Source organism: Dasypus novemcinctus, chromosome 8 (genome assembly GCF_030445035.2).
Source record: "Dasypus novemcinctus isolate mDasNov1 chromosome 8, mDasNov1.1.hap2, whole genome shotgun sequence".
Classification (NCBI taxonomy): domain Eukaryota; kingdom Metazoa; phylum Chordata; class Mammalia; order Cingulata; family Dasypodidae; genus Dasypus; species Dasypus novemcinctus.
Window position 1 is genome coordinate 81311478 of NC_080680.1, and position 24678 is coordinate 81336155.

Here is a 24678-nt window from a genome sequence, read left to right on the forward strand (position 1 = left end):
GAGAGACACAACAAAGCAGGGAGCAGAGATGGCTCAAACAATCGGGCACCTCCCTCCCACATCAGAGGTCCCTGGTTTGGCTCCCAGTGCCTCCTAAAGAAACAAGGAAGATGAACAAACTCAGCAAGTGAAAAACAACAAGGTGGTGGGGGAGAAATAAAAAAAAACTAGAAGGCACAAGGGAATGATAAGAACAACAAAATCACAGGACAAAATTTACTCTTCAGGATGGAGGAAGGGGAATGGCAAGGCAGAAACTATAGGGGGATTTTAGATGGATTGACAACATTCTCTTTCAACCTAGACATTGGATACATGCACTACACATTTGCTTTGATACTGTTTTAACTGTATGCTTGTCTTAATGTTCATTTGTATATATGATACATTCCATCATAAAGCAATAGGCAAAGACTACATCACGTGCTCAGGCTGTTACCCTGAACCAAAAAACTGTATTTCTTCATGCTTGTTGTATTTATTTAGCAGCTATACCTGGTAGATATATACACTATTTAATTTAAGCATCCCCACACAATTAGGTGGTAAATTACAGGATAATGTAAAAGTCTTAATGCCTCAAAGAATAAAACTCAGAAACAGATTTGTCTCATAAGGAACAAAGAATAGTGGTTCTAAGATCCCTTCCCCACACAAGATCATCAATATCCTAAGATTACCAACATCCCAGATATGCAAACACTTGTCTCACTCCGAGGATGTTCTTTTCCTAGAATAAGAAACGTATGACTTCAGGTAATGACTAAAGGGAAGGAAGCTCAAGAAGAACTGTTTTCCTTCTGGGAAGGAAAGTCAAGGGCCAACTCCCAATGAAGAGGGGACTAAAGGCTGAACTAAACTTTGGTCATTATACATTTCAGGCTCCGCAGTTTTACATGAAATCTAAGTTAAGATCTCAACTGCCTTACTAAATACAGAAGGAATAGGAATGGTGTGGAGAAGAGATCTCCATATTTCCTATAGCTGTAAACTATAAAAAGCATTTTCTAGTAATAAGGATTAGAGATGAGCTCACAAAAATTCTTAAAACCAGAATGCAGTTGAATTCTTATGTAATAATAGCACAGATTGACTTTGGGTAAATCATGTTAGCCTCTTTCAATTTCTTCAACCTGTCAATAATCAAAAGCTAGATGAACTTTTATGATCTAGTTTGGGAGCCTAAACCACCTGTAATGTCTCTCAAGTATGAACATACAGTTCAAGTATGATATTTGTGTATAAAATACCTACAGAAAAATGTATTCCAATGTTCTCAAACCCACCAATGGAAGGAAACATATATTAACAACTAACCTTCTTCTGTTGCGTGCAGGTGTGTTGCATCGTTCCCCTGAGAAGTGATGTTGGCTTGATCGAACTGAAGGGGGCTGCCTATTTGACGTCATCTCCCATGGTCGCATTGGTGGTGAAGGAGCTGGTGATGCTGATGTATAATCAAAGACTGAATGAGAGAGGCGCTGTCTCTTGGGACTTGGACTATCTTCACTCTATAAATGCAACAAAATCAATCAACTGAATAAGACCTTTTAAGTATCTCACATAGGTGTTTAAATATATTTACCCTAAAACTTAAAGGAGAAATACACACACACTATAGACCCAAATTAAAAACCTTGAAAAAACAAACAAAAAAGGATGCTGAGGGTGGGGAGGGGAGGGAGATATGTAAAGGAAAATACTGTCACATGAAACATGAACTCTAAAAAATAACCATAAAATTCATCTGATAACAACAAATAGGCTCTACAATAGTTGCAACAAACTTTGACCTTCTCTTTAAAATGGCACACCACCTGAGAGATTCCACTACACTCTCCCATCAGCTAAGATACTTTTTTAAGCATCAATTGTCAGCTTAGAGTTCAGGTGAAAAGCAGGTACAATTTGAGTAGACCCTGGACTTGATTCTAAATCACACTCCCCTGCCTCCTATACTTATTGTTTAGGCCATTACATTTGTTTTCTTTAATGAAGGTTATCTGGATAAAATGATTTATATAAAAGAGATAAGGAAGTATCCATGTGACCTAGATCATCAGTTCATAAACAAAATGCCACAGTACTTCGGGAGTACTTTTAAGAAAAACATGGAGTTTTAGGTAGAACATAGGAGTGGTGGATAACTCAAAGCCTCCACCTGTTATTTTGAGAGACAGTCTCAAGTTTTCAAGTGCCATAACAATACTTGCTAGCTATAATGGTAATGGATCATTTAACTGCATTAACTCTCCAAGATGCCCCACTCCAAACTCAATTTCCCAATTAATTCTCAAAAAAAAAAACTACCAAAATTACAATTAAATAAAAATATGATGAGGGCTGTGTGTTTTCCAAAAACCTCTTCTATCTCCAACCTACTCTTCCAAGTTCTAATTATTTAAGCATAGTAGCACTTTTGGTTACAAAGCAATTGGTTCATGTTGTTTGTATAAAAATCATTAAAAAATTACTAAAAGAGTATATGGGCTACATATTACAACTTTAGATTTTAAGATATTCATATAAAACAGAACTGATTCTTTTATTTAAACTGACAAGATCAGTCCGAAGTATTGAGCAGAGAAATTTCAAATGCCATGTCATTTTTGTTCTATATTTTAGGAATATTATAATTCAAATGCTGTTATTTTCATTAAAATGTAAAATAGTTTTCAGAACCACATACAAAAGCACACTTTCTAACTCTTCCTGTAACATCTCCCTAGATTTAAAAGTACAATTGGGGAAGTGGACATAGCTCAACTGATAGAGCGTCTGCCTACCATATAGGAGGTCCAGGGTTCAATGCCCAGGGCCTCTTGGTCCGTGGGGTAAGCTGGCCCACGTGCAGAGCTGCTGCGTGCAATAAGTGCTGTGCCACGCAGGGGTGCCCCTGCGTAGGGGTGTCCCATGCACGAGGAGTGCACCCTGCAAGGAGAGCCGCCCCACATGAAAAAAAGCACAGCCTGCTCAGGAGTGGCGTCACACACACGAAGAGCTGACACAGCAAGATTGACGCAACAACAAAAGAAGAGAGTTTCCTGGTGCCACTGTGGGTACAAGCGGACACAGAACACACAAGCTAGTGGACAGAGAGAGCAGACAAGAGGGGTGGGGTGGGGAGAAATAAAAAGAGAAATCCTTGAAAAGAAAAAAAAGTATGACTGATTTATTCCTTGATTTTAATAAAAAAATCAATTCTTATTTTAATAATTTTAATTTCTAATAATTAAAATGAGTAGGGGAGTACCAGCAAGACGGTGGCAGAGTAAGGAGCTCCTAGAGTCAGCTCCTGCCACAGAGCAGTTAGTAAACACCAAGAGGCCTCTGGCACCTGTTTGGGGGCTCCAGGAGGCCAGAAGAGCATCCTGCAATGTCCTTGGGGGAGTGGAAGGAGACTGCCTGTCTGCTGAGAAGACTAATAAGTAGAGTGCTCCACGCCCCGGAGGCTGGTGCCCATCCTCCCGGGAGGCACAAGCCACCTCAGCAGCTGTTCTGTGGCTGGAATTGAAAGCTCCACTTCTCCAAAACAGGGGAGGAAGAGATAGTTGGGCACCAATTTCAGCTGTAGATGAGGAAACTCAGTGGGCTACAGTACGATCCTGAGAACAGCTAAGGTTTGAGCCTGTCCAAGTCAGAAAGAGCCTGAGAACTGCCATCTTAACTCTGCACCTGGCACGAGGGGAAGCAGGGTACAATGAAAATCCCTGTCCTGGTGGGGACCAGCATTCTTCCCATCCAGATTATACTGCAGGTCTAAGCTAGGTCCCAGTGCCACCTCTCCAGCAGGGAGGAAGCTGCTGGGACCTGCACCAGCCTCTCCGGGAAATTACTGGCCAAGTCGTGGAGGTCGGTGACTGTCATACTCTGGCAGCATGAGCCACCCCAGGAGCTGCTCTGAGACGGGAACTGGAGTCTCCGTTTCCCAGAAACAGGGGAGGAGGAAACGGGTGGCTGCTGATTTCGGCTGCTGATTGGGAGACTTGGCTGGCTAAGAGATAACCCTGGGAACAGCTGCGGTGAGAGCTGGCCCAGGTCAGAAGGAGGCCAGTGGCCACCATTCTGACTCTGCCGCTGGGCTGACTGAAACTCTGAAGGAACCAGTTTCTTTCTAGCAGATCAGCCCTGCCTCTGGCAGGGAGGAGGCTGAGGATCCCTGCAACAGCCCATACAAGTAACTGCAGGGAACTTTGGATAGCATAGACTGAAAATTAGAAGTCTTCCAGGACAATTGCGGTCATCTTGGACTCACAGTGCATAGATTGCTGCCAACACCTGCAGCTACATCCCTGCCCCAGACAGGGGAGAAAGGGATGTGAAGCTTCATCAGTCTCTCTGGGCAACTACAGTCTAGGCCTGCACATGGATTATTCCACATAGCTGTGACTCTGTCCCTACCCCGAGCAAAGGAGAAAAGATGGAAGAAGCTTCATTGGTCCCTAGCGCTCCATACCACGGAGGCCGGTGCCCATCCTCCACTGGAGGCACAAGCCGCCTCAGGAGCTGTTCCACAGCTGGAATTGAAAGTTCCATTTCCCAAAAATGGGGGAAGAACTTCCAATTTCAGCTGATTAGTAAACTTGGTGGGCTAAAGTATAATCCTAAGAACAGTTGAAGGGGAAACGGACTTTGGCCCAGTGGTTAGGGCGTCCGTCTACCACATGGGAGGTCCGCGGTTCAAGCCCCGGGCCTCCTTGACCCGTGTGGAGCTGGCCCATGCGCAGTGCTGATGCGCGCAAGGAGTGCCGTGCCACGCAAGGGTGTCCCCCGCGTGAGGGAGCCCCACGCGCAAGGAGTGCGCCCGTGAGGAAAGCCGCCCAGCGTGAAAAGAAAGAGCAGCCTGTCCAGGAACGGCGCCGCCCACACTTCCCGTGCCGCTGAGGACAACAGAAGCGGACAAAGAAACAAGACGCAGCAAATAGACACCAAGAACAGACAACCAGGGGAGGGGGGGGGAATTAAATAAATAAATCTTAAAAAAAAAAAAAAAAAGAACAGTTGAAGTTTGAACCTGTCCAAGTCAGAAAGAGTCCAGTAGCCATCATCTTAATTCTGTGCCTGGCATGAGGGGAAGCTAGGTGGACTGAAAATCACAGTGCTGGCAGGGACTGGCTTCTTTCCATCCAGGTCAGATTGCAGCTTCTAGTATAAGCCCCGGCCCCACCTCCAGCAGGGAGGAAGCTGGGGGACCTGAGCCAGCATCTCTAGGTTAATTACCAGCCAAGCTGCAGATGCTGGTGATTAGCCTATTTTGGCAGCACAAGCTGCCCCAGGACCTATTCTATGGCTGGAATTAGAAGCTCCATATTTCCCATAAACAGGGGAGAAAGAGACGTTTGGCCACTGATTTCAGCTACTGATTAGTAAATTCGGCTGGATAAAGTATAACCTTAAGAACAGCTAAAGTTTGAACCTGTCCAAGTGGAAAAGAGGCCGGTAGCTGCCCTTTTGACACCACCCCTAGCATGAGGGCAAGCCTGGTTGTCCTAAAATCACAGTGACTGTAGGAACCGGTTTCTTTCACCCAGATCAGCCTGCAGCTCTAGCTTAGACTTCAGCCCCACCTCTGGCAGGGAGGAGGCTGGAGGGACCTGCACCAGCCTATGCAGGTAACTGCAGGTACATTTGGCTGGCACAGACTGAATAATCGGAAGTCTACAGGGCAACTACCGTCATCTTGGATCCACACTGCATAGACTGCTGCCCAGACCTACAGCTCCATCCCTGTACCAGGCAGGGGAGAAAGGAGCATGAAGCTTCATCCGCCTCTTGGGGCAACTACAGTCTAGGCCTGCACAACTTGGATTATTCCACACAGCTGTGACTCTGTGCCTACCCCAGGTAAAGGAGAAAGTTGGAAGAAGCTTCATCAGTTCCTGGGCGATGAGGGCAGCTTGAGCCTCCACAGCTTATAGCACCAATTGCAACCTTGGCTCCTACTGCACAACCAGCAAGAGAGAAAGGGCAGGAAGCCCTAAATTAAAGAGAAAAACTGCACTTGGAATAAATACTCTAGCAATCCAGATGCCAAAACACCAACAAAAAATTACAATCCACACCAAGAAAGAGGAAGATAAGGCCCAGTTAAAGGAAAAAGATAAGCCTCCAGATGACATAAAGGAGTTGAGACAACTAATCATAGATGTTCAAACAAATCTCCTTAATAAATTCAATGAGATGGCTAAAGAGATTAAGGATATTAAGAAGGCATTGGGTGAGCACAAAGAAGAATTTGAAAGCATAGAGAAAAATAGCAGATCTTATGGGAATGAAAGGTGCAATAAATGAAATTAAAAGAACACTGGAATCACATAATAGCAGATTTGAGGAGGCACAAAAAAGGATTTGTGAGCTTGAAGAAACGGCCTCTGTAAGTGAACATACAAAAGAAGAGATGAAGAAAAGAATGGAAAAAATTGAACAAGGTATCAGGGAACTAAATGAGAGCAAAAGGCTTGCAAACATACGTGTCATGGATGTCCCAGAAGGAGAAGAGAAGGGAAAAGGGGCAGAAGGAATATTTAAAGAAATCATGGTAGAAAATTTCCCAGCCCTGTTGAAGGACATAGCTATCCTTGTCCAAGAAGCACAACGTACTCCCATCTGAAAAAATCCAAACAGACTAACTCTGAGACACATACTCATCAGAATATCAAAGCCCAAAGACAAAAGACAGAATTCCTAGGGCAGCAAGAGAAAAGCAATGCAAAAACATATAAGGGATATCCAATAAGATTAAGTGCTCATTTCTCACCAGAAACCATGAAGGCAAGAAGACAGTGGTCTGATATATTTAAGATACTACAAGAGAAAAACTTCCAACCAAGAATCTTATATCCTCATTCAAAAATGAGGGTGAAATTAGAATACTCACAGATAAACAGAAACTAAGAGAATTTCTAAGCAAGAGACCAGAATTTCAGGAAATATTAAAGGGTGTGCTAGAGCCTGAAAAGAAAAGACAGGAGAGAGGGGCCTGTAAGAGAGTCTAGAAATGAAGATTATATAAATAAAAGTAACTAAAAGTACCAAAAGAGTGGTGAAAATAAAATACGACAGATAAAGCTCAAATAGTCAGGAGTATGCTTAACCAATGATGTAAATAAAGCACTTGTATTCAGAAAACTGCAACTCAATGTTAAAACAAGTAAAAAAAGCCCTAGATAACTAGAGGAACATTCCGTGCTCATGGATTGGAAGACTAGATGTCATTAAGATGTCAATTCTACTCAGACTGATGTATAGATTTAATGCAATCCCAATAAAAATTCTACCAGCATTAAAGAAAAAATTGAAAACATGATCATTAAATTTATTTGGAAGGGTAAGGAGTCCTGAATAGCCAGAAACATCATAAAAAGGAAAAGTGAACCCTCATCTCCAGACTTGAAATCATAATACCTATCTATAGTGGTAAAAACAGCATGGTACTGGCCTAAAGACAGACGTAATAGACCAATGGGACCAAATTTATGATTCAGGAACAGACCCTCACAGGTATGGTCAGGTGATTTTTGACTAGCCTGTCAAACTCACACAGCTCGGGCAGAACAATCCATTCAACAAATGATGCTAAAAGAATTGGACATCCATAGCTGAAAGAAGGAAAGAGGATCCCTATCTCACACCTTATCCAAAAATTAACTCAAAATGGATAAAAAAACTAAAAATAAAAGCAAGAACCATAAAACTTCTAGAAGAAATTGCAGGAAAATAGCTTCAAGACCTGCTGGTAAGGAAGCGGACTTGGCCCAGTGGTTAGGGTGTCCGTCTATCACACGGGAGGTCCGTGGTTCAAACCCCGGGCCTCCTTGACCTGTATGCAGCTGGCCCATGCACAGTGCTGATGTGCGCAAGGAGTGCCGTGCCACACAGGGGTGTCCCCCACATAGGGGAGCCCCACGCACAAAAGGAGTGCGCCCCGTAAGGAGAGCCGCCCAGTGCAAAAGTTAAGTGCAGCCTGCCTAAGAATGGCGCCTGGCACAAGGAGAGCCGACACAATAAGATGACGCAATACAAAGAAACACAGATTCCCGTGTCACTGACAACAACAGAAGTGGACAAAGAAGAAGACACAGCAAACAGACACAGAGAACAGACAACCAGGGCAGGGGGGAAGGGGAGAGAAATAAATAATTAAAAAAAAAAAAAAGACCTGGTGGTAGGTGGTGGATTCTTAAAGGAGATAAGAGGAGGACTGAGTGGACCACTGATATTTAATGTATGTAGAAGTTTTAATTAGCTTTACTGTAAAAGTGTGGAAATGCCCAGAGTGGATGATAATACACAAGGAGAAACAGCTGTTTATAAATGGGGATATGACTGAAAATGGTAGTCTAGTTATGTAAATGCCAACTGACAGATGCTCGAGAATAATCTAGGAACTGGATAGCACAGTAAACCCAGAGGTGGGTGAGAATTGTGGTTGATGGTACAGTTGTAAGAGTGTCCTTTGTGAGCTAGAACAAATGTATTATCACTACCGCAGGGTGTTGGGAATGTGGAGAAGCATGGGGAAAATACAGTTGGAGTGACCCATGGACTGTGGTTAGTAGAATAATATAATATTCTTGTATCTATGCAAAAGATGTACCCTGCTGATACTGAAGCAGTATGGAAAATGTGAGCCAAATGTACACTATGGACATGGCAATAATCAGATGATATTATTTTATCTGTAGCAAATGACACACCACATTGTGGTGTGTTGATGGAGGAGTGTAGTTTGGGAATTCTGCACATGTGCATGATTGTTTTATAAGTTCACAACTTCTGTCCTAAAAAAATATATTTAAAAAATAATAATAGGGTTGGTTGGGGAAAAACACACCAAATGTAAGAAAAGAACTATGATTCGTAGTAAGATTTTGGCAGTGTTCTTTCATAGTTTGTAACAAATGTCTCATGACAATGCAAGATGTTGGTGGAGGACAGATGTGTGGGACCCCTGTACGATGTTGTGCATGTCTGCTTTGTAAATTCATAACTTCTACCACACACTTAATTGTTTATGTATATTCATATATAAATGTGTGGGACCCCTGTCCGATGTTGTGCATGTCTGCTTTGTAAATTCATAACTTCTACCACACACTTAATTGTTTATGTATATTCATATATAAATGATATAAAGATAATAATAATCGGAATTGGTTAGGGGAAAAATACTTTGTTTAGTAGTAATATTTTGACAATGCTCTTTAATCATTAGTTAAAAAGGTTTAAAAACAATATAAGTTATTGGTGGTAGGGTGAGATGTTATATGTTTGATTTGATTTTATATATGTTTGTTTTGTAAATTCACAACTATTATACAATTACTGTTTATGTATGAGTGATACATTTCAATAAAAAAATTTTTAAACATAAAAAAAAGAGTGGGGTATGGAATATTAAAAAATGAACAAGAATAGATTTCTGCCACATATTGTTTGAGTTAGCTATTAATAATTATACTCCACCTACAGAGTCAACTTTCTGACAAATTGAATTCATTAGACTGTAATCTCCTAAGTTTGGCAAATAGTAAAATTTATTATGGCTTACTTATAGGTTTTGGGCTATCACAAATCTCATTAACAAATCCTGTAAAATATATATAATAGGAGACCACTTTTGCATATCTGGAACTCACTACTGTACGGAAAGAAATCCAGGCCCGTAAATTAGAGGTTCTGGACACAAACAATGGAAGCAATCCTACTCAATCTTACACAGTCTTACTCAAAATGCTTCGAACTATCTCATTGTTCTCAAATACATCACCTCAATCTTTTCACCTTTCCCATTTTTCAGAGAAAAGATGTTTTCAGAGAAAACAGAAAAAGCTTTCAATTTTCTTGTAACAAGCAGCTATTTGAAAGTTCCAACACAATTAAGTGAAGTATCTAACCTTAGGATACATAGGCTTGAAAAGCAAGACAAACTTGGTCCAATGGATAGGGCGTCTGCCTACCACATGGGAGGTCCGCGGTACAAACCCCGGGCCTCCTTGACCTGTGTGGAGCTGGCCCATGCGCAGTGCTGATGCGCTCAAGGAGTGCCCTGCCTTGCAGGGGTGTCCCCCGCGTAGGGGAGCGCCACGTGCAAGGAGTGAGCCCTGTAACAAGAGCCGCCCAGCACGAAAGAAAGTGCAGCCCGTGCAAGAATGGCACCACAGACACGGAGAGCTGACACAAGATGACGCAACAAAAACAGATTCCCAGTGCCGCTGATAAGTATAGAAGCGGTCACAGAAGAAAACACAGCAAGTGGACAGAGAGAGTAGACAACTTGGGGGGAGGGGGGGAGGAAGGGGAGAGTAATAAATAAAAAAATAAATCTTAAAAGAAAAAAAAAAAAATGGTATGGGAGCCCTGCAGTCCATATTTGTAAAAAGCACCACTCTTTGACATCTCTAATGCAAAATTAATTTGTTAGTCTGCCCATGTAAAACCTTAATCAATTGACCCTGTTTGGAAATGGGATGTGTCAATTCATCTCTGTAACCACGAATTAACCCATTCAAATAGCAAAAAGGTTAGAATGTTCTTGTGTTAGTCAGAACTTCAATTTAGATATAAACAATCATTCTGTGATGGTTCTCCCAAATATGGTAGAGAAAATGAGTCTATGCATAGCTTTTAAACTTAGGTTGTGAAAAAGATAATGTTTTATAACATTAAAAGCATTTAAAAACCTCTATTTTCCTTCAGAGTTGGACAGATTGTAATTCTGCTGTTGTGACAATTCACATTCCTATCTAACATGCATATGAACAATTTTAAAAAGACAAAGTAAAAATAGATCATTTCATATACAGAGGCTGTAAATAGGATAGAAAAGCAAATTTTTCATACTATCTGTAAACGGTAATATGTAATATATGTAATTATAATAAATTACAACATAAATGACTAGGGTTTAAAAGTATCAGGGACTTGATAGTTTCACTTTAATAATAAGGAACTCAATGCCAATAAATTTTAAAGCTTATAAAAACAACCAATGATTTCAATTAATTCCTCCTTATGAGACTGCAAATACGAAGTATTACAAAACTGTTACTATGTGACTTCAAGGTATTGATTCTCCAAGGAAGCACTTTTGGAATTGTGTGGCCGATAGTCTTCATTATTCCCTGGGGATTGTTTAATTATGTGTTTAACAAAGTTAAGTGAATGGGTGCATGAGCACAGTGTCAGCTCTATGAAATAAAGTGTTTAGGAGTGTTTTTAGAGAAAAGTTTTTAGAGGAAAAGACTAAGAATTAAAGTTAAACTAGGTTGAACACTGAAATGATTACAGTAGCTAACATTTAAAGGGTGTTTTCAATGGTGGGTTAGGCACTTGGTAAGCACTAACTCATTAAACTCTTACAACCCTTGAAAGAAGGAAAAAAAAAAAACCCCGAGTCAAAAGAGGTTAACAGGATGCAGGATTATGTAACTATTAAGCTGCAGAGCCAGATAATCTGTGGCATCTGAATCTTAAACCTTAATCACCTGGCCTCCACTGTTACTGAAATCATTGTGTTTTTCTCAATCTAAGCTCGGTCCTCCACATAATGAAATGGAGAGGAAATTTTATTAATTGAAAGTTTGCTAGACAGGTACAAGGAGGGAGATGAATATTTTGGTGATTAAACATGGGTCCAGACTGATAGGAAAGAAAAAACATGGGGATTATAAAGGGGACAGAAAGGTGAGAAAACTGTATAATAAAGAAACTACCTTTTTTGAAAAACTAAAAAAAGTCAAGTGTGATAAAAGTGAGATACAACAATTGGAGGGTCTATTTATAATTACTGTGGAAAAGGCTGCTGAACAAAAATGAGTGGACAGATGCTATACTGGAGGAGAGCATAATCCAGGCCATATTCAGAAAGAGAATAAACTTGGATTTAATATTGCAGATATGTGTGGTCATGGAAACAGACTGCTTAAGGAAATGTATGTGAAAGTCACTGGAAAGGACTTTAGATTGATATTACAGGAAATAGGGCACATCTGAAGGTTTGTGAAGGATAGCATCCATTTCTGTTACTAAACATTAATCCTAATATCTATAGCAAACGCACAAATATCTGTTTTCCCTTTCTTCCTAATATATCCCTAATTTTCTGTGTGGTATGCCCAGTAAAAGTACTCATCCCTCCAGATAACCTTACAGCTAGGGATGGGCTTTATGACCCAGTTTTGCAAAAACAGTAAAAGTTCGCAAGGTAAAACCTCCATGATTACTACTGTTCTAGTCATTAAAAGGACTGTCCTCTACTGGATACACACCCTCTGTCCCCATACCCTTGCAAATGTGATGCCTGAGAGGTGAACCATCTTTGAACCACAAGTATGAAAACCACCTTAAATAGAGAAAAAGAAAATTAAAATCAAGTTTATATTGGTTAAGCTACTAGTTACATGAAACTAAGCACAAAAATAACTGACATAATGCCTAGACAGGAATTAGTACAGAGCAACCTTATAAAAACACACATCTCCAAGACCCATATTGTTCCACTATAGGTGGATCCCTGAATGATGAGAAACAAAATTAATGAATAACACTAAGTAAATAACATAACACAAATCCTAAAACAAAAATCCTTATAAGAATACCAAAATTGTGTATAAGAATCTTAGGACAAAGAGTTGCCTGAGAGAAGTACAAGGAGAATAGGGAAACTAAGCAATATTTAAGAAAAAGAGGAAGAAGTTACACCTGAAAAAGTTGAGCTTGTTATACACAGGCAAAGAAGGGAGAAGGAATGTGAAGACAGAGACAAAGACTGGAGTAATGCAAATATCATTACCCAACCATTTAAAAATATATCCAGAATCTGACCTCTCCTCACCACCTCTACTGTTCCCACCATTATCCATGACATAAAAACTATTATTGAGTGAGTAACTGTATAAGAGGCTCCTAGCTAACAGTTAACTCTCAGCAAATTAAACAGGCTATTGCTAAAAACATAAGTTAGTAGTCTCACAACTGTCAAAAAGTTCTTTGGGGGAAGTGGATTTAGCTCAACTGATAGAGCATCCATCTACCACACAGGAGGGCCACGGTTCAAATCCAGGGCCTCCTGACCCATGTGGTGAGCTGGCCCACGCGCAGTGCTGATGAATACAAGGAATACTGTGCCACGCTCGAGTGTCCCCCACGTAGGAGAGCTCCACACATAAGGAGTGCGCCCTGCAAGAAAGAAAGTGCAGCCTGCCCAGGATTGGCACTGCACACACAGAGAGCTGACGCAGCAAGATGATGCAACAAAAAGAGACACAGGGGAAGTGGACTTGGCCCAGTGGTTAGGACGTCTGTCTACTACATGGGAGGTCCGTGGTTCATACCCAGGGCCTCCTTAACCCATGTGGAGCTGGCCCATGCGCAGTGCTAATGCAAGCAAGGAGTGCCCTGCCACGCAGGGGTGTTCCCCGCATAGGGGAGCCCCACGCACAAGGAGTGTGCCCCATAAGGAGGGCCACCCAGCGCGAAAGAAAGTGCAGCCTGCCCAGGAATGGCGCCGCACACACGGAGAGCTGACACAACAAGATGGCACAACAAAAACAAACACAGATTCCCGTGCCACTGACAACAACAGAAGTGGACAAAGAAGAACAGGTTGTAAATAGACACAGAGAACAGACAACTGGGGTGGGGGAGGGAAGGGGAGAGAAAGAAATAAATCTTAAAAAAAAAAAAAAGAGACACAAATTTCCAGTGCTGTTTACAAAAATGCAAGCAGACACAGAAGAACATACAGTGAATGGACACAGAGAGCAGGTGGTGGGGTAATAAAAAATAAATCTTAAAAAAAAAAAAGTTCTTTGTCATCAACATAGCGATATAAGCCATTCCCTGGAAAAGACTTCCCTCAGAATCAACCAATAAAAAGATAAATCCCATTTACTTGTAGTTCTGGAGTAATACAGAGACTGGAGAAGGACACTACAAACACACAAAGAAAAGGGGGGAAAAAACCACCCACCAAAATCAGGTAGGATTTGAATGTCAGGTCCCTCCTGCCGCAGACAGAGATTACAGAGTCACTCACAGCCGTGAAAAAGAACTCCATGCATTAGCAGGGACAGGGAACCAGGGCTGAACACAAGTGGCTGAGGGGTACCATATACAAAAGTGGCCCCAGTGGAAAGAAGAGATTATGGCAGAACTGTTCGCAAGAACTGTACACACTCAATCCAGTCTCTGTTTCAGGGATCACCTAAACTCAAAACAGACCTTTCTGGATTGACCCCATCTGTTTCCCTAGGGCAAGATACCCTAATGCAGGAGTTCTTAACCTTTTTTGTTCCAGTCAGGTGAAAACCATGGAACCCTTACTAAGCCCATACTATACTGTGTATTATTTGATAAATAGATTACACCCACACCAACACCCCCCCCCCACATTTTTATGAATTTCAATTCAAGCTCACAAAGCCCTGGGTAAGGGGTGGGGGGTGGGGTGAGCTGCAGATCCCAAAAGTGAAAAGCATAATGAAAAGGGGGCATTGAGTGAGGGAGAATTTAAACAAATCATGAGCTAGGAAGAAAACTCTGCACAAAAAGAAAGAGAACAGATCAAGATCCCCAGAGAAGGAAAAACGGAAAGGAAACTCTCTTCTGGAGGTCAAACAACTGAACACAAAAGGGCAATCTTAAAAATTGCACCACATATCCAGGGCAAGAATCAGGAGGAGAGGAGCTGAGAAAATCTGAGCCGTTAAACACGGGCTTCTTAAAAGGTCCAGCATGTGGCCCACCTTAACACAAAGCCAATAAACAATAAAACCCTAGGCAAGAGGGAGCAACTGACCTTCAGTGTTAACACATCAAAATAATCAGATGCCTAGACAGCAGCAAAAAATGGCAAGCCATATTAAGAAACAGGAAGATATGGCTCAGTCAAGTGAACAAACTAAAATTTCAGAGGAGACAAAGAATTTGGAACAACTAATCAAAGAAGTTCAAACAAATCTCCTAAGTCAATTCAAGGAGATGAAGGAAAACATGAATAGAAATCAATTAATAGTGGATATAAAACTAAAGGATACTAAGGAAGACTATGTGAGCGTAAAAAAAAGAGTTTGAAAGTTTAAAAAGAAACATAACAGAAATTATAGGGATGAAAGGCATAATAATGGAGATTAAAAATACCCTGAGGGAAGTTTTGCAAAGATTGCATCAGAGAAGATCCGCAGAACTCACCTATCTTACAAAAAATGTAGAGGAAGGGCAGAAGTTATCCAATGCAGCAGCTCTTGGGATATGCTGATGGGTGGAAGGTAGTGGATCATCTAGGAGGGAGTGGGCAGACAGATGAAGAGGCCAAAATGAAAACTGGCAGTTACTCAGTGTCACAGTAGGAAGGGCATCCATCCAAAACCCTCGAGGTGAGCAGCCTCAGTAAGACCTGTGGCTGGCTGCAGCTGACTGAGAAGGGAGTGGACCTTTTTCTCACTGGCAAGAGAGAGGGTATGGCTGAAGTCTGAGTGTGGTTTCTTTTCAGTAAGTTAAAACAGCAAGGCCTGGAGAGCAGATCTGGCTCAAGCAGTTGAGTGTCTGCCTCCCATAAGAGGTCCCAGGTTTGGTTCCCAGTGCCTCCTAAAGAAAAAACAGACAATGAACAAAAACAAGCAAAAAAACAAGGGAGCCATCTCAGGGGGGAGGGATGGGGTAGCAGGGCCTGGCTTTAAGCTGCCCAGAAACACCAACAGAGGAGGGTGGAGAGATACCTCTATGGAAAGGTTCACCAAAGAGCACCATCTGCTGACAGCTGGAAAAGTGAAGGGGGAAAAAGGCTTTTGGGAGTATCTCCCGTCCCTATCCCTAGGCTCCCTTGAATCTGGTCTGAGACCCATGGGTAGGTCCCTTGCCCTGTTTAGATAACTCGACCAGGACAATTTTAAAGATTTAGAGTAAGTTGAACCAAAAATCAAAGAAGAGCTGAGTAACAAAACCGTTAAAATTAAAACCTAGGTAAGAAAGAGAAAATGGCCATCAGAGTAAACTCACAAAAGATAATCAGATGCCAAGACAGGAAGATATGGCCAGCCAAAGCAACAAATTAAAAATCCTGATGAGACAAAGGATTTAAAACAACTAATGATGTTCACAAAAATCTCCTAAATCAATTCAAGGAGTTGAAGAGAAATACAGATAAAGAGGTAAAAGATAATAAGATGACACTGGGTGAGCATAAAGAATCGAAAATTTGTAAAGAAAGTAACATTTTATGGGAATGAAAGCTACAATAGATGAGATTTAAAAATACATTAGAGACATACAACAGCAGATTTGAAAATGCAAAATGGATAAATGAATTAGAAGACAGAGAATCTAAACTTGAAAAGACAGAAGTACAGATGGAGAAAAGAATGATAAAATTGAACAGGGTCTCATGGAATTGAATGACATGAGAAATGCACAAACATATATATTATGGTGTCCCTGAAAAAGAAGAGAACAGAAAAGGGACAGAAAAGAGTTGGCCAAAAATTTCCCAACCCTTAATATAAGACATATCCAAGACAGCAATATCCATATCATTATCAATATCTAAGGACAATGTACTCCAAACAATTTAGATCCGAACAGACCTGCTATGAGACATATATTATTCAGAATGTCAAATGTCAGAGATAAAGAGAGAATTCCAAAAGCTGCAAGAGAAAAGCAATTCATCACATAAAAGGGATGTTGAGTAAGACTAACAGCTGATTTCTCATCAGAAAACATGGAGGCAAGAAGATAGTGGTACGATGATATATTTAAGATACTGAATGAGAGAACTGCCAGCCAAGAATTCTTTATCCTGCAAAACTGTCTTTCAAAAATAAGAGTTTAAAGCTCTCACAAATAAACAGAAACTCAGAGCACCTGTCACCAACATATTGACTTTATGAGAAATATTAAAGGGAGTGCTACAGCCTGAAAGGAATAGACAGGAGAGGGAGGCTTGGAGAAGAGTGCAGCAATGAAGACTGTTGGTAAGGGTAACTAGAAGGGTAAAAAGACAGAAATAGTACAATATGACAAAGAAAATTCAAAAGGTAAAATGATCAAAGTAAGTAATGCCTTTACAGTGCTATCACTGAACATTAATGACCTGAACTCACAATCAAAAGACATAGACTGACAGAATGGATAAAAAAAAATGTGAGTTAATCTATATGCTGTTTACAAGAGACTCACCTTAGATGAAAGGACATAGGCTGAAAGTAAAAGGTTAGGAAAAGATATTCCATGCAAACAGTAACCAAAAAAGAGCTGGAGTAGCTACACTATTAGACAAAATAGACTTTATATGCAAAAATGTTTGAGATGAAGGACAGTAAATATTAATAAAAGGGGCAATTCACCAAGAAGAAATAACAGTAATAAATATTTATGCACCTAACCAGGGAGCTCCAAAATACGTGAGGCAAACATTGGAAAACAGAAGTGAGAAACAGATGTCTCTGTAATAAGAGTTGGAGAATTGAATACAACACTCTCATCAATGGACAGAACATCTGGACAGAGGATCAATAAGGAAACAGAGCCTGAAGAATATGATAAAATGAACTAGACATAACAGACATATATGGAATACTGCACTTCAAGTCAGCCAGATATACATTCATCTCAAGTGCTCATGGATCTCTGTCCAGACCAGACCATACGACAGATCAAAAAAAAAGGTCTCAATAAATTTACTAAGACTGAAATTATTTGATCATAATGAAAAGAAGCTGGAAATCATTAACAAGCAGAGACTGGGAAAATTCACAAATATATGGAGGTTAAACACACTTTGTAGAAAACAATCAGTGGGTCAAAGAAGAAATCGCAAGAGAAATCAGTAAATATCTCGAAAATGAGAACATAGCATATCAAAACCTAGGGAATGCAGCAAAGGCAGGGCTAAATGGGAAATGTATGAACTTCAATGCTTATATTAAAAAAGAAAAGCTAAAATCAAAGACCTAACCACACCTGGAGAAACTAGGAAAAGAACAGCAAACTAATCCCAAAGGAAAATAAGATTAAAGCAGAAATAAATGAAATTGAGAACAAGAAATTGAGAACAACAAAAAATAGAATTAATAAAATTAAGTTGGTTCTTTGAGAAAATCAACAGAATTTTAAAAACCCATAACTAAATTGACCAAAAAATAAAAATAAAAAAACCCAAAAGCCAAAACAAAAGAAACACACACACACATAAAAGGCATGCAACAGTATATTTGAGCAAGCCGAAAGGAAAATAGAAATCAATCAGAAGAACAGATGGAGAAAAGAAATGAAAAAATTGGTCAATCTCGGAGACTTGAGTGACAGCATGAAGTTTATAAAAGTACCCATCATGGGTGTCCCAAAAGGAGAAGGAAAGGGAAAAGGGGCAGAAAGAATATATAAGATATAATGGCCTAAAGTTTCCCAATCCTTACGAAAAACATAAATGTACATGCCCAAAAAGCACAATATACTCCAAACAGAATAAACCCCAGCAGACCTAGTCAAAGACACACACTAATCAGAATATCAAATGCCAAAGGAAAAGAGAGAATTTGGAAAGCAGCAACAGAAAAGCAATTTGTCACATACAAGGGATCCTCAGTAAGACCAAGTGCCAATTCTTCATCGGAAACCAGGGAAGTGGGAAGGCAATGTTGTATGACAAATTTTAAGATGCTAAAATTAAAAAAACTGCCAGACAAAAATTCTATATCCAGCAAAATTGTCCTTCAACAATGCGGAACAGTTTAAAATATTCACAGATAAAGAGAAACAGAGGGAAGCGGATTTAGCCCAAGAAATAGGGCATCTGCCTACCACATGGGAGATCCAAGGTTCAAACCCAGGGCCTCCTGACCCGTGTGATGAGCTGGCCCACGCGCAGGGCTGATGCGCTCAAGGAGTGCCGTGCCACGCAGGGGTGTCCCCCATGTAGGGGACCCCCATGTGCAAGGAGTGCACCCTGTAAGGAGAACCGCCCAGCGCGAAAAAAGTGTAGCCTGCCCAGGAATGGCCACTGCACACACAGAGAGCTGACGCAGCAAGATGACGCAACAAAACGAGACACAGATTCCGGGTGCTGCTGACAAGAATACAAGTGGACACAGAAGAAAACACAGCGAATGGACACAGAGAGCAGACAACTGGGGGGAGGGGAGAGATAAATAAATCTAAAGAAAAATAAAATAGAGTTAGCCAACAAAAGAACAGCCCTGTAAGAATTACTAAAAGGAGTTCTGTAGGTTGAAAGACAGGAGAAAGAAGCTTACTTAGAGTAGTGTAAAGAAGTGAAGATGTTAAAAAAAGGTAACTAAAAGGGTAAATGCAAACCCAATAGTACTGCATCCTCAATATATAACTCCTCCTTTTAATTCCTATGGGTGTCAGAATAAAATTGAACAAGAAAAAGTCAGTTCTGATAATGGACATACAAGATAGGAAGAGGTAATATGGGACCAAAAAAATACAAAGAGTGGACATGAAGGGACATGGGAGCTGAGAATCTGTATGCAATTAAAGCTAAGTTGATATCTTAGGTTGTATAATACAAACCACAGGGCAACCACAAAGAAAGAATTTTAAAAATATACAGAAACAGTTGTGAGAAAGGGATCAGAAACATCACAAAAGATCAACTATATAGAAAAGGTGGCTGCAATAAAGGAAAAGAGAGACCAAAAAAGACATGACATACAAAAACCAGAGTCAAACAATATAGCAGAAATTAAGCACTACCCTTCCTATAATAACACTGAATGTTAATGGAGTAAATTCCCCAATAAAAGATACAAGATTGGCACAACAGATGAAAATGCATGATCCAACTATAAGTTTATAAAGAAACTTGCCTTAGACCCAAAGACACAAATAGGTTGAAAGTGAAAGGATGGAAAAAGATATTCCATGCAAAGAGTAATAAAAAATGAGTTGGGAACAACAATCAAGATGGCCGCAGAATAAGGAGCTCATAGAGTCAGATTGGAATCACACAGAGCTATCTAAATCACCTGTTTGGGGGGCTCCAGGGGGCCAGAAGAGCATCCTGTAACATCCTCAAAAGAATGGAAAGAGAAGACTGCCCATCTGCAGAAAAATCTGTAAAGAGACCACTTAATTCTGCAGAGATGGGTGCCCATTCTCCACTGGTGGCACAAGCCACCTTGGGAAGTATTCAGTGGCTGGAATTGGAAGCTCCATTTCCCAAAAATGGGGAAGAAAGAGACAACTGGGTACCAACTTCAGTTACTGATTAGTAAATTCAACTGGCTAAAGTATAATCCTAAGAACAACTAAAGACTGAACCTTTCCAAGTCAAAAAGAGGCTGGTATCCTCCATTTTAACTCCACTACTGGCATGAGGGGAACTGGAGTGGACTGAAAATCACAGTGCTGGTATTCAGATCGAATTGCAGCTCTAGCCTAAGCCCCAGCCCCACCTTTGGCAGGGAGGGAGCTAGGGGGACCTGTGCTAGCCTCTCCAGGGAACTACAGGCCACACTGCGGAGGCCAGTGATCATCCTATTCTGGCAGCGAAGCTACCTCAGGAGTTATTCTGTGGCCGGAGTTGGAAGCTCCATTTCCCCAAAACAGGAGGAAGAGACGATGGGCCACAGACTTCAGCTACTGATTAGTAAATTTAGCTGGCTAAAATATAACCTTAAGAACAGCTGAAGTTTGAACCTGTCCAAGTCAGAAAGAAGCCGGTAGCTACTATTTTGACATGCCCACAGCATGAGGGGAAGCCAGGCTTACTGAAAATCACAGTGATGGGAGGGACTGATTTCTTTCCACCCAGATCAGACTGCAGCCTTGGCCTAGGCTTCTGCACCACCTCTGTCAAGGAAGAAGCTGGTGGATTTGTACCAGCCTCTCTGGGTACCTGCAGGTACATTAAGTTGGCACAGACTGAATAGTTGGAAGTCTACCAGGGCAACTGTGAACATTTTGGAACCGCATGGCAGAGAATGCTGTCCACACCTGCAGCTCCATTTTCAACCCAGGCAGGGGAGGAAAGGCATGCCTTCATCAGTCTCTCCCGGCAACTACAGTCTAGTCCTGTGCAACTTGGATCATTACACATGGCTGCGGCTCTGTCCCTACCCCTGGCAAAGGAGAAGGGTGGGAGAAGTTTCAATGGTCCTTGGGGCAATGCAGGCAGCTTGAGCCTCCACAGCTTACAGCACCAACTACATCCTTGGCTCCTACTACACAACCAGCAAGTTTCAGAGAAAAGGCAAAAAAGCCCTAAACTAAAGAGAGAAACTACACCCAGAATAAATACATCTAGCAAGCCAGATGCTAAGACACTAACAAAAAACTACAATCCATACCAAGAAACAGGAAGATATGGCCCAGTTAAAGGGTCAAGATAAGCCTCCAGATGACATAAAGGAGTTGAGACAACTAATAATAGATGTTCAAATAAATCTTAATAAATTCAATGACATCTCAGGCTGAAGAGATTAAGGATATTAAGACTACATTGCATGAGTACGAAGAAGAATGTGAAAGCATACATTTAAAAAATAGTACATTTTATGGGAACTGGAGTATATAGAACAGCAAATCTGAGGAGGCAGAAGAAAGGCTTGGTGAGCTTTAAGACATGGCCTCCGAAAGCAAACATACAAAAGAACAGCTGAAGAATGGAAAGGAAAAAATTGAAAAAGGTCTCAGAGAACTAAACGACAGGAAGAGACATGCAAACATACATATCACAGAAGTCCCAGAAGGAGAAGGGAAAAGGAGCAGAAGGTATATTTGAAGAAATAATGGTAAAAAATTTCCCAACCCTATTGAAGAACACAGAAATACATGCCCAAGAAGCATAACGTACTCCCATCTGAATAAATCCAAACAGAGCAACTCTGAGACACATACTAATCAAAATGTCAAAGACGAAGAATTCTGAGAGCAGCAAGAGAAAAGCGATGCCTAATGTATAAAGGATACCCAATAAGACGAAGTACTGATTTCTCATCAGAAACCATGAGGCAAAAAAATACTGGTATGATATATTTAAGATACTGCAATAAAGATGGCTCTACGAAAAGGATCAATCAAAATGATATACCTTTCGGGGAAGCGGACTTGGCCCAATGGATAGGGCGTCCGCCTATCACATGGGAGGTCCGCGGTTAAACCCTGGGCCTCCCTGACCAGTGTGGAGCTGGCCCACATACAGTGCTGATGCGCACAAGGAGTGCCCTGTCATGCAGGGGTATCCCTCGCGTAGGGGAGCCCCATGTGCAATGAGTGTGTCCTGTAAGGAGAGCCGCCCAGCGCGAAAGAAAGTGCAGCCTGCCCAAGAATGGCACCACACACACGGCTGACACAATAAGATGACACAACAAAAAGAAACACAGATTCCTGGTGCCACAGGTAAGGACAGAAGTGGTCAGATAAGAGCACACAGTGAATGGACAGAGAGCAGACAACTGGGGGGGGGGGTAAGGGTAGAGAAATAAATAAAAAATAAATCTTAAAAAATATATATAGATACCTTCCACCAGATTAATCAAGAAAAAGGGAGTGCATACAAATTAATATATCAGTAATAAAAGAATGACAATACTACTGATGCTGGACATTCAAAAAATGAGGGCAAGTTCAGAATATTCACAGATAAACCAAAATTGAGAGTATTTGTACCCAAGAGACTGGCTTTGCAGGAAATACTAAAGGGTGTACTATAATCTGAAAAGACAAGACAGGAGAGAGACTCAGAACAGAGTCTAGAAATGAAGATTATATCAATAAAAGTAACTAAACATCTCAAAAGAGTGATGAATATAAAATATGACAGCTATTAATAAAACCCAAAGGTCAAAATGGGTGAAATAAGAACTGCCTTTCCAGTAATAACATAAAATGTTAATTGATTAAACTCCCGAATCAAAAGACACAGACTTACGGAATGAAAAAGAAAATATAAGTCATCTAGTCATCTATATGCTATCTGCAAGAGACTCACCTTAGAACCAGGATACCAGTAGATTGAAAGTGAAAAGGCTAGAAAGATACTCCACACAGGCAGTAATCAAAAAAGGCCGGAGCAGCTATTTATGAGATGAGACAGACCTTAAAAGACACTAGTAGTGTATAACCTGAGGAGTGAGTAAGGGATAAAAGTCCATTTACAGCAGTGACTAAAAGAATTAAATATTTAGGAATAAAATTAACCAAGTATGTAAAGGACTTGTATTCAGAAAACACAACTCACTGTTAAATGAAATTTAAAAAGACTTACATAATTGGAAAAACAGTCCATACTCATGGATTGGAAGACCAAATATCATTAAGATGTCAATTCTACCCAAATTGATACATAGATTCAATGCAATCCCAATAAAAATTCTACCAGCATTTTAAAAATAAATGGAAAACACAATTATCACATTTATTTGGAAGAATAAGGGGTACTGAATAGCCAGAAACATCTTACAAAGGAAAAGCGAAGTTGGAGGACTCTTTCAGACTTCAAATCATATTACCTACAGTGGTAAAAACAGCAATGGTGATGGCATAAAGACAGACACACAGGCCAATGGAACCAAACTGATGGTTCAGAAAAGTACCCTCACCCCTGGGAGAACTAGATATCCATAACCAAAAGAAAGAGGACCCCTATCTCACATCTTATAAAAAAATTAACTCAAAATGGATCAAAGACCTAAATATAAAAGCAAGAGCTATAAAATTTCTAGGATAAAATGTAGGAAAACATCTTCAAGACCTAGTGGTAGGTGGTAGATTCTTAAAGGAGATAAAAGGAGGGCTGAGATGGACAGCTGATACTTAAAGTATATAGAGTTTTAATTAACTCTACTGTACAGGTGTAGAAATGTAGAGTTGATAACACATAGTGAGTAACAGCTGGTTTATAAATAGGAATGAGGCTGGAAAGGGTAGTCTAGGAATGTATATGTCCACTGAAAGAAAGCAGGAGAATAATCTAGGGATTGAATAACACAATAAAACCAGAACTGGATAACAGTTTGATGGTACAGATGCAAGAGAGTCCTTTGTGAAATAGAGTGGATATACATCACTATTTCAGAGTGGTGCAAGTGTAGAGAAGCACAGGAAAAATATAACTAGAATGACCTATAGATTGTGGTTAACAGCAATACTGTAATATTCATACATCTATGCCAATGATGTGCTGTGTGGATAATGGAGGAATATGGAAAAAGTGCTCCAAATGTACGCTATGGACCATGGTTAGTGGTAATAGTCTGATAACATTACCTCACAATTTGTAACAAATGTTCCACCATGAGTGGAGTGTGCTGATGGAGGGCTGTTGCAAGAAATTCTGCACATGAGCCTAACTGTTGTGTTTAAGTTCACAACTTCTGTAATAAAAATATATTTTAAAAAATATTAAAAAATGAATTGGGGTAGCTATATTAATGGACACAACAGACTTTAAACCATAGGCTGTTGTAAGACATAAAGAAGAACACTATATATTAATAAAAGGGTTAATCCATCAAAAAGAAATTGCAATCATAAATACTTATGCACCTAACCATGGTGCCCCAAATATTTGGAACAAACACTAGCCAAACTGAAGGGAGAAACAGACACACCTAAAATAAAGAAGGGAAAACTGGATACCCATAACTAAAGTGTGCTCTTACCTCACTCCCTGTACAAGAATCAACCCAAAATGGAACCAAGATCTAAACA

At 40.5% G+C, this 24678-nt stretch overlaps 1 protein-coding gene across 9 annotated transcripts in view; it reads right to left on the reverse strand.

Moving 5' to 3' along the window:
- The window catches only part of RNF38 (ring finger protein 38), a 189008-nt gene that overhangs the window by 30361 nt on the left and 133969 nt on the right, over positions 1 to 24678 (reverse strand). For all 9 annotated transcript variants that reach the window (XM_004457274.4, XM_058302086.1, XM_058302084.1 and 6 more), the window contains one exon: positions 1318 to 1511. In XM_004457274.4, coding sequence (XP_004457331.2) covers positions 1318 to 1511 — 194 coding nt within the window. The remainder of the gene's footprint in view (positions 1 to 1317; positions 1512 to 24678) is intronic.